The 14,995-nt window shown below is 56.1% G+C and overlaps 1 protein-coding gene across 9 annotated transcripts in view; it reads right to left on the bottom strand.

The window, feature by feature from the left end:
• Positions 1–8,748: 8,748 nt before the first annotated feature.
• ZFAT (zinc finger and AT-hook domain containing) overlaps positions 8,749–14,995 on the bottom strand; it is a 213,264-nt gene continuing 207,017 nt past the window's right edge. For 4 of the 9 annotated variants that reach the window (XM_064587842.1, XM_064587844.1, XM_064587845.1 and 1 more), the window contains one exon: positions 9,687–11,392. In XM_064587842.1, the coding sequence (XP_064443912.1) occupies positions 11,153–11,392 (240 nt within the window). In that variant the 3' untranslated portion in view covers positions 9,687–11,152. Of the gene's footprint in view, positions 9,118–9,685; positions 11,393–14,995 lie in introns of those variants that run through there. The other 5 variants (XM_064587841.1, XM_064587840.1, XM_064587839.1 and 2 more) reach the window with 3 other exon arrangements.

Raw genomic sequence — 14,995 nt, 5'->3', positions numbered from 1 at the left:
GACCGCCACAGCGCCATTTCTCAGGTAACTGTAGTTAAAACCTACTCTTGGACCCATGCCGACTCCGCGGGCCCTGCACTTACAGGTGACAACGAGATTCCACAGGCTTCGGCACAACTGAGATGATGCACAGCACGCAGTGTGCAGGAACGCTGCACAGGGCGGGGCTCTGGGGCCGGGTACGCATGGGCTCGAACCCCCACCCGCCCAGCCGCCCCATCCCCTGCAACACTGTGTGTGCCTCCCAGAGCCATGATCCACATCTATGAAGTGGGTGGCCACAGGTTACCTGCGGGGATTAGGAGGTACCGCATGCAGGCCTGACGGGGCCGGCCCTCAGAAGACGCTGGTTGTCCCTGCCACCCTTCATCACAACACGCACGGCTCCCAGGACTCACAAGACTCGTCATGAGGATCGACTTGACCCGCTCACCTCTTGTTCTGCTCCTGCAGGAGAACCAGAGGCATGTGGGGATCCCAGGTGGCTGCTGAGGAGGAGACCGTTACCCACCAAGGATCCCTGTGCTTTGGGCATGCTTGGGAACGGGGTGTTCAGGGCTGTGCCCAGAGGTTCCTCATGAGGCCAACAAGGAGGAGCCGTGCAGCGCCCCGGCCAGCCTGGCCCGGCCCACCCTCAGCTCTCTGTCCCCCAGAACTGTCTGCAAACACACCCAGACCACTCTCGGCCAGACGACCAGGGCTTTGGGAGCAACAACTTGTCATTGTCCCCAGAGATTCACACGCTTGGCCTCTGCTGAGTTGCACCTGTCACCCTCCCTCCCCCGTGGTCCTGCATGAAATCCCCGCCAGGAATCAGCCTAGCGCGGCCTACGTCCAGGCAGAGGGCCCCTCCTGGTCCTTCTGAGCATCCTTCCCGAAAGGAAAACCAAACTTGGGGGAAAATGTTTCGGCACGTGAGTCCACACCCATGGGCTTGATGTCAAAGACCCAGAGTTATCTCCAGTTCCCTCTGCCCACCCCAGGCAGGGGTCTCTGCGAGCCAACCCCAGCTGGGGCCTCGGGGCCAGCCTCTGAAAAGAGACCTGCGCACGCGGCTCATTCCACCTACTTTGTAACCAAGCAGGAGCCAAAGGCCTTCACTCATCTTTCAGGAAGGACTCCTCCACAGACACACTTCCCACAACCCTACTTCCCCCCTCTCCTGGGTCCCTGTGGCCCACAGGGGCGCCAGAGCCAAACACCCACACTTGTGCCTCCCCTCTGTCTGGGGCCTTCCCACCCCCCTTCTCCTGGGGACAACACGTGGCTCAGTCTAGCCACTCTGGTCAAGTCCTTCCCCACTTCTTCACACACCCATCTCTCTGACGAGGCCTCCAGATGGCAAAGGCAAACCGGAGGGCCAGAGGCAGGGGGCACCCACTGGTAAAGACAAACTTCTCTTTGGCAAAAAGAGAGGAGAACTGGTTTAAGGGGGAGCAGCAAGGTGCTCCTCAATCCCCAGGAGGCCCCGTGGGAGGAGTTGCCGGGCACGAGGCGCTGGGCACACACAGGACAGACCCGCCCCTCTCCCTGGGGAGGCCAGTCCCCTCAGCACGAGGGGCTCAGCCCTCTCGTCCTTGACCTCCCACCGCACCTGGAGTCTGGGCCCCTTCCTGACAGCTCGGGATTCTGCCCGGTCTTGTGCCGAGTTCTCCAGCCGTCCCAAACCTTGGTCTCCCAAACACCCTACAAGGGAGAAGCTCCGTCCTGCATGCTTTCTATCTGGCCTGTGGAGGGTTTTCCTAGCTGTTCAACAGACACCCCTTGACTATTACTCTTCTCACCTGCAGTCAACGAGGGGGAGAGGTGGGAGGACGCTACCTCGGCCTTGGCTGTGCAGCTCCCAGCCCCGCCCTGCTACACCTCATGGGTCACACTGGCCAAGCCTAACTGCTCCGTCTTGAGCACTGCATCCTGAAAATGGAGGAGGTTAAACTTGATCAAAGGCTCTCTTAAACGGGGACTCGTGAGCCCCCCACAACTGCACTGAGTCTGTGGGGGGGGTCTGTGGCTTTCATCAGAACCCCCAAAGTGCTCAGTGGCCCTCGAAGTGCCACTGTTCTCAGGTGGTGTGCCCAGAGTACCAGCTTCCAGCATTTGTACAATTGTAGCTGTAACTGTAACTTGTAACGTAATTATATAGGGGACGTGTAATTACATATGCAACTGTCATTTGGCCCATTGTAAGCCTTTTAAAAAGGTACTGTCATCCCTTGAGATACTTTGTTGCTGACATCTGATCTTTTTAGTTACCACAGGAAGCTACCTGGAAGGAGGTGGGGCCCCCGCAGCCTAGGACAGATGTTTACAGACATCTTTGGATCCAGCAGACGTTCTGATCTTCAGTGTATGCGCTGCATACATATAAAGGTGTCCTGAATCTTTTAATCTTATTGATGTATTTTTACAAATGTGTTTCCAAGGGACAGAGACTGTTCTTGCTTTTTTTTTAAATTGTGGGGGGGAACAGGCCGTGTCTTTCTGGGAGCTGGGTGCCCTCAAGTCCCTCCCTCGCTGACACCTGGCATTTGGTGGGAGGTCTGCGGTTTGTGCAAGTCTCACCCTTGTTCCTCCTGAGAGCAGAATAAACACGGCTGAACTGAACGGAACAGAGAGCGGTGAGAGTGCACACCGCGGCCTTTGCAACTTTCTGCCTCGACTCTGGTGCCCTGTGTGCGTGGAAGGAACTGCAGCTGGACGTGATCACCACCCCCACACACATCCCCGGTACTGGACAGTTTGCACGGTGCTCAGCACAGAAACTCACCCTGTGCCCTGCACTCAAACCACACAATTTCAACCACACAAAGAGTTCCAGTACTGCACTTCTTTAAGATGATTATTCTGGATTCACTGTCAAATGGTTCACGAATCTCCGTTCCTTTAAAGTCAGTTGTTGGAGCTTTATCAGTGCTTTGGTGGCACTGTGCTGGCCTGATTCTTTAGGACCTTTGCGGCCTTCTGTCGGTGTGGGCGCATCTGAAGGAGAAAACACCCTTCCAGGCTTCTCGGCCTGGCCTCTCCTGCCTAGTGCCTGGAGCATGGGGCTGGGGTGCAGCTGGGGTGCGGGGCTGTGGCCTGGTCTGCGCTGAGGTCCCAGCTGTAGGCCTGTTACCAGGGGATGGGCAGCCATGGTTCCTGCGGGGTCCCTGGGCTGAGGAGACCCCAGGCGAGCAGGGCTGGAGCTGGTCCCGGTCAGGTCCATGGTTGGTGGGCCCGTTACCAGGGACACCGACTGGTGTGACTCCTCCTAGGTCCCTTGGCCAACAGCACTGATGGAAGAGCACTGAAAAGGGGAGCTGGAGCTGAGTCCACAGGGCACGGGGCTGCATTGGGTCTGCAGCTGAGGCCACACCACCATCAGCGGGCCCACACAGAGCACTGACCTGCCCTTCCAAAGCAGGCCTTCCGGGCCTGGGGCTCCACCCGGGTTCACAACCTCCTGCCTGGGTCCCAAGACTCCCACAACGGCACTCTGTCCGCAGATGGCTACCAAGTCACTGTTGCTGTGCAGGGGGGAGGCTGAGGCCCTCTCACTCCACCAACTGCCGCCACCCCAGGAAATGGCTCGTGGGCCAGGATGGTGACGTGTGCCTGTCCTCCAGCAGGGTGTTATGTGTCATTCCCATTTCTTACCCCCCCACCCTGAGAGCTCACTACTAACCTCCCCGACACAGAGACTTACCAAGGAAGGCCAGGCATGGGCACGAGGAAGAGATGAGGGAGCAAGCAGCTTTAGGTTTGCAAATATCCCAGAGAAGCTTTGTTTGCCACAAAGAAACATGACACTGCAGGACCTATTCCAAGGTCTTGGGTGGGCCCGGACCAGACTTCCAGCTCTGCGGTGTCCACGCCAAGGGCTTCTTCCTTCCACTGGCCGTTGGGGCTCCCGGCACAGGGGACCCCGTGTCCGGATCACAGCGGAGAGAGGACTGAGCTGGCAGCAGTGTGGCAATGCCCACTGTCCCCTTGTCACTGAGGGCTGCCCCCCAGGGCCCCCCCGGTGGGAGGGGCTGGTCCTGCAGCAGTGCGTTCGCACTGGCCCAGCCCCAGGCGTCTCTCCTGCCCGCCTCTGACAAAAGGTCTGGATGGCGAGGTCCGAGGCAGCAGAGCATAGGCTGCTGTCAGGGGACCGAGCGAGCGGAGACGAGCCTTCCCCCGAAGTGCAGTGGGAACCTCCGGCCTCCTCGGGATGTACCCTCGGCAATGGAGCACGGCAGCTCCCCTGCCCTGTGCACTTGGAGGAGTCCCTTTCCCTCTCAGGGCCTCAGTTTGCTCATCTGTAAAATGAGGGTGCTTGACTGTCCCCCTCCAGTCCCTTCAGCTTTGGAACCCTGGGCCTTGCATCCACATAGCTCTCGCTGTCCCTCTTGAGCCCTGCAAACCAGGGAGTCTCCCCTGGACTCTCCCAGCCTCTGGGGCCCCTCTGGCAGAAGTCCACCCTCCAGCTACCTGGCACCATGCACGCAACAGGGTTATAATGGAATGCAGATGAGGACAGCCATCATTAAGGGCGGCAGGAGTTAAGCCGGGCTGGACGCTTGTGTGTGCCAGGAAATGGGCGCGCTCCACCTCACGGAAGCCTCCCCAGGGCTGGATGAGGAGCGTGCTACTACGATCTCCAAGTCAGAGATGAAAAGAACCAAGGGTCAAGGGGACCATGGGATGCCCCCACCGGTTCGTGGTGAACCCGTGACTCCAACCCAGAATCCTGACCTCAGACACAGCCGAGATTCAGTTGCTGCACGCATATCCACGCTTCCTCTTCACACGGTGCCAGCCGATAGGTTTACAGAGACCCCCCCAGATGCTACCGACCATCACAGTCGACATGCTGTGACCTGCAAGGGACAGAAACCAGGCGGCAACCTCGCTTCCTTCCAACGCCTGCAGAACCTGTGTTTCAAAGCCAGTTTCCATCCAGGTACCTGGGTAGGACACATGTGACCTAAGCGCCCATCACAGGTGGCTTTACCGCTGGCGCTGATTAGTTTCTCCTGATCCATCATGAGCCCCGCGGGGGTGGCGTAGCTGCAGGGACATCGCTCTGTCAGCCACAGGTCTGGTTCTGGGACAGTCCCAAGAGCCCTGCAGAACAGCAGGGCCAGGGCTGAGCGCAGGGGGAGGCAGCAGATACCACGGGCGACTCTGGCCTGACACGTCCTTCTCCTGTCTACACAGACCTTCCTTTTCCCTTTTGTCTGCTTTGTGATAGTTAATATACCAAACCGTCACTGTCTTCTTAGCCTGTAGGAAGCCTAACAACTCTTATCTACCACAAACCACCCAAGCCTTAAATTGCAGCAGGAACAGTGACAGTGATAGATTAGAATTTTTAAAACCAAACGCAAACGTGTCCCTGTCATGGCTAAGAGAAGGGCTGAGCTGACTCGAAAATAATTTACTTAGAAAATTTTGTGATACATGGTAAATTAAGTCCCCCTTCAGCACGCCTTTTTTTTTTTTTTTCTCCAGCAAAGTATTCGTCTACTTAATTGATTCCCAAAGACTTCCTGCTCCAACTTAAAACTATTACCGCAAGGGGAGACTGATGCAAGCCTGGGTCTCATCCAAGGACAAGATGGACAGTTCACTTTGAAATTTTACAAGGGGTTGCGGGGGAGATGGATTCCTAATCAAACAGGCTTTTTTCTCCAGCCTTGAAACATGGAGCTGAAGAACGATGGGAAAATCATCAGTGACAACAGCTAATGAATTTTAAATCCTTATTACAAGAAAAATTAATTTGCTAAATTGGCCCCGTAGATTCGGGTTATAGAATGAGTCACCATCTCCTCAAACATGCAAGACTCAGAGCAGCTAAAGTGGCTCAGACTTGCTGTAGCCGGGCCACGCTGGGGGCCACGCCCCCTCACCAAGCACTGTCCCGAGGGGCCAGAGCCGTCTGTCCCTCCACCGCAGACACTCTGCTGAGCACGTCACACACGTCATCTCATCTCCCTACCTCTGGGGCTATTTTATACATTCCCAGAGGCATCCTCGTCCCCGTGATGGGGTGGGAACACCCATGCCTCCTGGGACTGTGCCAAGGATGGATGCAGACCCTTGTCCCGGGAAGCTCCTTCATGCCCCGTGACAATTCTCTATCCCCATTAGCGCAATTGGTAAGTGATATAACTTTCCAAAGTTACACAAGTTCTAAGCAGCGGGGTTAGACCCAGGTGTGTCTTGCCTACGCTGACAGATGGAGGCGAGCCCACACCACAGAGGGAGACAGAGCCTGCCCGGATGCAGGATGGCGTTAGGGCTGAGGGCAGACAAGACTGGCTGCGGGGGCACTTGGGGGCTCTAGGGCCAGGGGTCTTCCAGGGTCAGGCCAGCCCCACATGTCACAGGCCCCCCCCTTGGCTGGTCCCTGTCTCTACTCCATGTCTGACCTCAGGTGGCCCCTGGGGCTCCTGCTTACACTTGATCTGGTCCCACAGCTATACGGTTCCTGGGCTGTTGCTCTGTGGAGGAGACCTTGCTCTCTTGCCTCTAAATCTCCTCTTCCCTGTCCCCCCGAATTTTGACCTCAGCCCCCACACCGTGTTCCTGCTCTGCCTTTCTGGTATCAGGGCTGGAAGGTAAGGGGGGAGGCGGCATGCCACTGGGAGTACAGAAAGCAGCTGAGGAAACGGGACACTCCCACTGGGTTCAAGTCCCACACAGCACTTTCTGGCCTCAAATGTCACCCAAGGTGGGTTCCTTACCGAGTCTGTCTCCTCCGCTGTGAAAGGGCGAGAAGCCTTGGCACAGGGTTCTTCGGTTATGAGTGCTGGTCTTGCTTGAGCTCAAATTCTGGCTCTGCTACTTCCTGTGTGACCTTGAGCAAGTTTCTTCCCCTCTCCGTGCTAATATTCTCCATCAAGAAAACTCTAATGATAGAACCTTACTGGCCTCGCTGTGAAAATCGGTAAGAACATCCACACCCCCTGGCATGGAACAAGCAGTAGAGAAGTACCAGGCATCCCATCTTCTGAAGACACAGGCGGATGGCAAGACTGAGTGCAGAGATGCGTGGCAAGCTGCCTAGTGTGGTACCTGGCACGTGGTGGGTCCTTATCACACACAGTAAAGCAGGAAGGCAGGAGCTCACTGTCTCCCAGCCCAAACTTTCACTGCTCTTGGCACAAAACACAATGTGAATCAAGAAGTATCCAAGTAAAACAGCCAGGGGGGAGTCATCAGAACCAAGGAACGAATCACTTGAGCACCCCACCTGGCTCAGAGAAGCAGGCACCCCCAAGCTCAGCATTTGCTCCCTAGAAAGGACTTTAGAGACCCAGCCCCCTGCCCTGCCCCATCAAACAGCCCCGGGGCTATGTTACCCGCTGTGTTTGCCGTAATTCAGTGGGGGGATGCAAAAATAAACCGACGCTGCACAGCATTTGCCATGAGCAAAGGCTCCCCACGAACTGTGCAAAGGGAGCACCAAGCGCTGGATGATTTCATGACTCCTGTGGGGGAAACAGGCTGTAGATATAAAAGAATACCGTGAAGGCATTAAACAGCAGCATTCTTTCCTTCCTTCTCCCCACCCATCCTTTCCTCTCCTCCTTCCTCTCTTCCGGGCTGAGCATGATCCTAGCTCCCACCATCAGGTGTCCCTGCCCCCCTGCCCTGGGGCCATCGCTCCCAGCCCCATGCCCCACGTTCCCAAGGCTCCAGCTGAAACATGGAGAAAAAAGCTGGAGGGCGAGTCCCCAAGTCAGACAGCCCACTTTTCACTCCTAGCCTCGCCCCTTACTAGCTGTTGACTTTGGGCAAGTTTCTTAACCTTCTGACCTCTGTCCTGATCGGTTAGGTGAGCCTACACTAGGGCCCACCCAGAGGTCCAGCATCAAGTGCAGGGTTAGGCTGGGCTGGTCCACAGGGGCTTCTGGTCTTGAGGACTTGCCATCTCCCGGCTGGGCCATGTTAGCTCAAGCCTTGGTCCTGCTGCCGCCACCCTGCCTGGCCCCGGGCTCATCGGAGGTGGCAGCCATGTCCTCCAGGCGCCCCCACTTGGCTGCAACCCCCACACCGCTCTGCTCCTGCAGAGGTTTCCACGTGGGCCACCGGCTCACTCCTCTACCCTCTGACCCAGTGGCGAGTCTCTGAGGCCCGGGAGCCCAAGTCACCGGTGAGTTGTGCTCCCAGCTCCCACCCCGGTGCCTGGCCACTGGAGGCAGCCGACTGGCCTCTGCGGACTCAGTGAATGAATGATGCACGCCAGGCATGGCGGCAGGCCCAGGAGAGGGGAGACTGCGGACGGCAGGGTGCGGCCGTCCTCAACTCAGCTCACAGGTGAGGACAAGAGATGGCCCTGTCCAGCTTCTGTTTGTCATCTGCCACGGGGCTCTCCAGGACCCCACCGTCAACAGCAGGAAGTAAACGTCTGCTCTGTTCCAACTACGTACAGGACGTGGTGCCGGGCGCCTTGACACACGTCATCACAGTAAATCCTTGAAACCGACCAGGCAAATGGGGCCAATAATTTACCCCATTTGGTAGAGGATGAAAGGAGCCTCTTAAAGGTTAACCAACATCACAAGGAGTCATAGATGTGGAATCTGACTCAAACCAAAGCCTGCCTCCCAGCCCAGGCACAAGGCCCTCATGACCTACATTTTGACACTAAAGCCGCTTCTCCCTCATGTCTATGTTGAGCAGCACCCAAGGACTTCAGATGGCCCAGCAGGTACCCAGCGCACTCACGATGAACACCAGCCAGGGCAGGCAGCTCTTCATGGGGGAGCTTCCAAATTAGAGCAGGATTTTTTAATGATTACAGTCACTGATGACACAAAGAAGTGGCCCATGCTGGACGGGCATCTCAGAAATAATCGGATCCAACTTTTGAGACGATCGGCATGCAGGACTGGCCCAGCCCGACTCAGCCAGGTGGACAGCTGTGCAGGAGTGAGGAGTCCCTGCTGAGTGTCTGGGCACCTGCTCCTCGGGATCCTGTGTCCCTATCAGTTCTGGTCAAAGGCCCCATGTCAGGAGGGGCGGGCTCCTCCCTCCAGCCTCACTCGGAGCCCTGAGCACATTCAGTCGAGTCTTTTCCTGTTGTGTGTTCATGTCTCCTCTCTCCCTCTAGACGGTAGATACTGGGGTCTGGTTCCCCCATGCCTAGGAATACAAATCATAATTGGTATTTACAGAGTATGGGCCAGGGCCTCTAATGCCTCCAAGGACTTTGCAAACTCAATCCTCTCCATAATCTTAGCAGTTAGCAATTATTCTCAGACCCATTTCAGAGATGAGTAAACTAAAACTCAGCCAGGCATGGAAAAACATCAAGGTCACCCAGATAAGAAGTGATGGATCTGGGCTTGAGCTCAGGTACTCTGCCTCTAATGTGGATGCTCAACCACGTCGACATAGCCCACCCTGATGCATGGACATCGTCACCCTCTCTGGAGTACCACTCTGCCCTTCACACCCTGAGACTACTCAGGGCCACCAGCTCCCCACGGTTTACTGAATAAAGGCAATATCCAACTCTCATTCCTGGTTCTTCTAGGTTCTGGCTTCTCGTTGATCTTCCTGCCTTTCCCCTTAGAGCTACCCACCAGCCAAATAGGAGTGCCCAAGGCTCACTCTCCCTCCCCTGCTATTCCACTCCATTATTCTCCTTTCCTTCTGTTACCCGTCCCTGTCCCTCCACCCCAGTCCTGCAAGTGCAAAACCTATCTAGCTTATAAGGGCCTGATCACAGGTCTCCTCCACCCTGGAGCTTTCCCCAACTCATCCCAAGTGGGGAGTGTCCGTCTTTCCTCTGAACTCCTTTCCTTGCCTAGGGCAAGAAGTCGCTTTCCTCCCTTATAGCAGCAGCTTAACGCTTCCCCCAGAGATACCTTCCAGCCCTGCTGGTGTGGGATGACTGGGCCGGAACAATGAGGGCCAAGTGCACGACTCCATCTGCTCTTCAACCAGAGCAATGCCACTTCCTGTCTGCACATTTGCTCATACACGCCTAAGACTTCATGTGAAGGGTTCTCAGAGGAAACAAACCTCAACCTCAGTGAATCGGATGGTGGATGATGTCAAGAGCCCCAGGGCTGGGCAAGGCGCAGGAGGACTTGCCCTGATGCCCCTACCATGCTGTGCACAGAGCAGAGGCTTAAAAAGGTATGGGATTTGCCATGGTGCCTGGACCGCCTCTCAAACAACAAAGCTTCTGTCAGCTGATTACTCCTCCCAAGGGCAAGGTGGAAAGCAGGGGCGCACATGTCTCGGCTGCAACAAATCAAGTGTCAGGCCCCAGGAAATAAAAGGTAATACCATTCACCTCCAAACACGGGCCGCAAGGCAAATCCTACAATGCTTTAGCGGGAGGAGGGACACCATTGTCTGCAATGTTAAGGCTTTGGATCTTGGATGGGGAGGTTCTGGGTGGGGCCCAAACCCAAGATGTTGATTCAGAAAGGGGAAGAGTAAACCATCCAAGCTAACGGAGGAACCAGAGTACTCAGGCAGAGAATGTTTTTATTCTACCCACCACATCTCATAGAATGGGAGGTGAATAGTAAAAAGTGCATTTTTTTTTTTTTTAAAAGCAAACGAATTTTAAGACATAAGCTAAGACCCCACCTGTCATGGGAGTGGGAGGGTCATCAATTGTGGTTACCGCACCCAGCAACAAGTGCCCTTGATTTGGGGGGAGGAGTGGGGAGTAGAATCTTGTAGATAAAGCCAGGACCCCCTCCCCTCCACCCCCCAAGAGGTGATTCAAAACCATAAGGTCACTTTCTCTGTGCTGGCTGGCTCCCTTTCATCAGGCTGCAGAGCGGTCCCAGAGGACGGTTCGGCACCTGGACAGGGTCAAGGAGTTGGGGGTGTGATTTGGGGCAGATGCTGATGGGGACTGGGTCCCTGTATGAATCTTGAAGCAAAGGGGAGATGCGGTATGGGCCATGTGGAAGGTGGATGCAAAATCTTTCCGGAAGCAGAGGATAGAGAGTAAGGGGGGTCTATGCGTTTGTGCTGGAGGTGGGGTCCTGTGTTGCTGGTGATGCCAATCGCCTTCCCCACCCAAGGTAGGACTAGGAGCCCCATGCGGCCGCCTGGGCAGGAATGGCAGAGGAGAGAGCCACGGAGAGCGCCATTCTGCAGAGAGCCTGGCGGGCCTGCCCCGTGGCGCCCACCTGACGTTGCGTGTCCTCTAGAGTTCCTGGGCCTGTGGCCCCATGGCCTGCTCCTCCATGGGCTGCATGGCCTCCTGCACGTAGACGATGAACTCCGAGGCCTCCCCGCCCTGAGTGTAGACAGTCACCGTCTCGATGCCCTCCACGTCGTCAGAGGACACCACCAGGTGGTGCTGCTCGGCCAGCTCTACGGAGGCCTGCTGGAGGGTCTCCTGGATCATGACCGTGTGGTTGGAGCTGGGCTCCTCGTCTGTTACCTGTGTGGGGGCAAGAGAAAGGTCACACAGGCCCTGCTTCTGAATCCGGCTGTAACAACAGAATCACAACTACTGCACATGGAGCATGTAGTACGTTCCAGGAGCTTGTCCCTACTGCACCCAAATGCTCTAGGTTTGCTCTCATCCCTGGCTTACAGATGGAGAGAGTGAAGCTCAGTGCTGCAAAGCAACATGGCCATGGGCCCCAGGGGTGGCAAGTGGCAAAGCCCAAGTCGAAACCCAAAGTCCAAGCTCTTCTCTTGATGCCAAGCTGCCTCCTGGAGGGGTGTGGGGGTTGCCAGGGTTGCCATGGGTGTGAGGGTCGGAAGGTAGCATACGAGTGATTTACTGCAACCATGTGGAAGGTTAGGTGGGTGGCTCCTGGAAATTCATAGCTGGTCCATCTGGCGGTGAGAAAGAGGCTAGGTTTATCCTGGGTTTTCTGTCTTTCCACACACTGTGGGAGCTCACCTCCCTGTCTGAAGATCAGTCTCACTTTGGGAAAGAGTAGATGTCCCTGAAAGAATGATTTCCCCCAGCTGCCGTCCACCGACACCAAGGACTTAGCCATGGCTAAGGTGGCCTGTTGGGAGGACCTGCCCCTGCCGTGGGGCTGGGCGGGACGGTCGGGGGAGGGGCATCTGTCCGTGGAGGGGACCTGATCTCTACAGGCAGGCCTTTCTCTGCAGCTCCAAGCAGGCAGATTCCAGACAAAGCCAATTTCAGCTGGTGCTGCTGCCCCGCACCCCTGACCCTGTGGGCTCTGGCCTGTTTTAAATAACCACTGTCTTTGATCTTCAGAAGAAAAATAATCAGGAGAGAACATGGGGAAGACTCAGGAAGAGTTGAGAGCCTGGAGCTGCAAAAAGAACGTAAGGGTTAGAGTACAAGTCCAGGGAGGGGGTCTGGGATGGTTTGGGGAGGGAATGAGAAAGTTCTTAGGTGCGTGCAGGGATGTCAGAGAGGAGCTGAGGGACACGTGCTTTGTCCTGCACGGAGCAGGGCTCGAATCGCAGTTCACCACTGTCTGCTGGGAGGCCAGGCACCTACCCCGCAACCCTCAGTTTTCCCATCTGTAAAACAGGGACGAATGTGCACTGCGGAGGATGGCTGGGAAGGTAAAGGAGATTCTCTGTGCAAAGTGAGTGCCTAGTAAACAGCACTGCCTTTTCGGCGTCTGTAGCGTTCATTTAACAAGACTTTCTTAACAACCTCCAGCTGGAAGGTGTGGCACGTCAGTTACTTGTCAATCCAGCCATGCCGTCCAGCCCATGTCATCATAAAAGGTCCCGGCAGACTAAGCCCCATGCAGCAGGGGCCGCCGAGACCTGGCACCGCTCTTTCCCAGAGCCAGGCCGGATGCACACACAAGCACTCAGATTTGCGGAGCGACGATCCGCTGGGTACCGGGTGCTGGGGCGGGTGCTGGGGAAGTGGCCCGCTAGAAAAGCCTCGTCCAGCGGGGCAGACACAGGAGCAGAGCGGCAGTGTTCCCATCCAGGGTGGGCGAGCCAGGGAAGGCCTCCAGAGGAGCAGTGGAGATGGGCTCCAGGCAGAGGGGGCAGAAGGAGCAAGGGCTCCCAGGACAGCCAGCCAAGGCCGGTGTGCTCAGGTGGCCTCCGTGAGCTCCGCCGCCACCCGCCCCCCGCCGCCCCCCGCCAATGCTCTGATTCCTCTCCTCCCAGCTGGTGTCTGGCACGGGAAGGCCTCCTCCTCCCTGCCTGCCCGTTGTCCCTAACAGCCATGACTCAACGCTCACCAGGGGCATGGGGGCCCCCAACTGGCTCACAGGGGCCTCGCTCTGGCCCTGTGACTACCAGGGCGGGCTGTGTCAGCAGGGGGATTGTATTTAATTGAGGGACAAAAATGGAAAGGCACCTCTGGGGTGGACACCATGCAAAGCTATGGATTGGAAGGCACTTCTAATTTGGACTGAAAGAATTCACCAGAAGCCAGAGAGCTATCCTAAGTGGAAACTATTAACACATTTAGCCTGATTTGTTTCTCCAGAGTGAATCAGGACCTCTTTTTTCTTCTTCTTCTTCTTCTTTTAGTGTTTGTTTCCATTTAAATGGGAAAATGTACTGAGAACCAAGACTTTGGAAGTAAATATTGATTTATTTCACACTGAAAGAGGGTGCCTGCCAGAAGGCTGGGGGCGGGGGGACACACAACGAATGCGTTTCTCCTCTTAAGTGTTAGGAAATTCTGCATGAAGGAAAAGGTGCGGGGCCGGGGCAATCTGTGCTGAGCCCCAGGACCTCCCGCGTGCAAAGCCAGCCTGCTGCACTTGAAGTAAACAGACACACACGCCCCTGGCCATGTGCGCTAATTGGCGGTCACTGCGGTCAGAGCCAAGGCTGAGATAAGGAAGTAGTCACAACAGCAATTCCCATGGGCTGAAATTCCTGTCCCTCTGAACAACGCTAACACCACGACGGCCCCGTACTGACAAGGGCCGAGAGCAGGGCCATGGACGAGAGCACCCTGCCTTTGGTGAGCAGGGACTGCGGCCTCCTGTTTCCAGGACAGCTGAGTTCTTGGACACCGGGGGCGGGGAGGAGGGGGTCCAAGGTGACCCGGAGGGCTCTGGCCCACAGAGGTGGGGAGGAAGACAGGCAGAAACCAAGACAAGGCCGCTGGGCTTGAAGTAAGGGTAAACTGTGTGCTTCCTCTGTCGCAGGGGCGGCTTTGAGGACGGTGGTGATATCTGCACATGGCGGGAAAAGGCTTTGCAGGCAGAGGGCAGACAGTGAGCAAAGAGCAGGCATGTGCCCCAGGCCCTGCCAAGGCTTCCGGCCACCTCCCAACCACCACGCCCACTGCACAGAGTTCTGTCTTCCCCCTTCCAGAAGGCTCTACGCCATCTCCCACTGCTGAGCCAGCCTCAGCTTTCCTCACTGTGACACCCTCTCCCGGCTTCCACAACCCTCCCCTGGGCTCTGTTCTGAGCCCTCTTGAAGATTTCCCGTCCTCGACCTCTGCACTGGACCCCTCTCTGCGTCGACACTCTGCTCCCGGGCTGAGCCAGAGGCACCGAGCTGCAGGCCACAGGGCCATCTGCTCCTGGGGGGCCCCCTGGGGGCATCTGTCCAATGTGCCAAAGTCACAGGAGGGAGGGAGTGCTAGGCAGGAGCGGCAGGTGAGGTTCATGGTCAGGTCTGAAGAACCCTGGTCACCAGCTGAGGGGCTGAGACTTCGTTTTACAAAGGAAAACACAGATGGTTTTCAAAGAAGGGCCTGCGTCACTGGGTCCATGGCACCCCGACAATGGAAACTTGCCTAACGTGAGAGGTTAAAACTGAGTGTTACACTTATCTCACTGCCCCTTTAAATATTTATGTTTATTTGTCCATATCACCTTTTCTAATTACAAAATCTATTCAAAAATAATCCTCTTTCCTTTTTTTCCCCCAGTTTTCAGCTCCAGGGTTTTGTGCAACAGAATCACCATTCAATCCATCCACTGCTAATTATGAGAGCACAGTAAACCTCAGGGCTTAATTCACCAGAAAGAGTGATGGAGACAAAGGTAAGCGCGCCTTTTGCAGAAATCCTGCAAGGAGTATCCTTCTTGGTGGGCACAGGCATAACAGGGGCTGC

Source organism: Mirounga angustirostris, unplaced genomic scaffold (genome assembly GCF_029215605.1).
Source record: "Mirounga angustirostris isolate CCGP_5_RB_7025 unplaced genomic scaffold, mMirAng1.0.hap1 SCAF_4, whole genome shotgun sequence".
Classification (NCBI taxonomy): domain Eukaryota; kingdom Metazoa; phylum Chordata; class Mammalia; order Carnivora; family Phocidae; genus Mirounga; species Mirounga angustirostris.
Note: the sequence above shows the minus strand (reverse complement) of the source record. Positions and strands in the feature narration are given on the sequence as shown.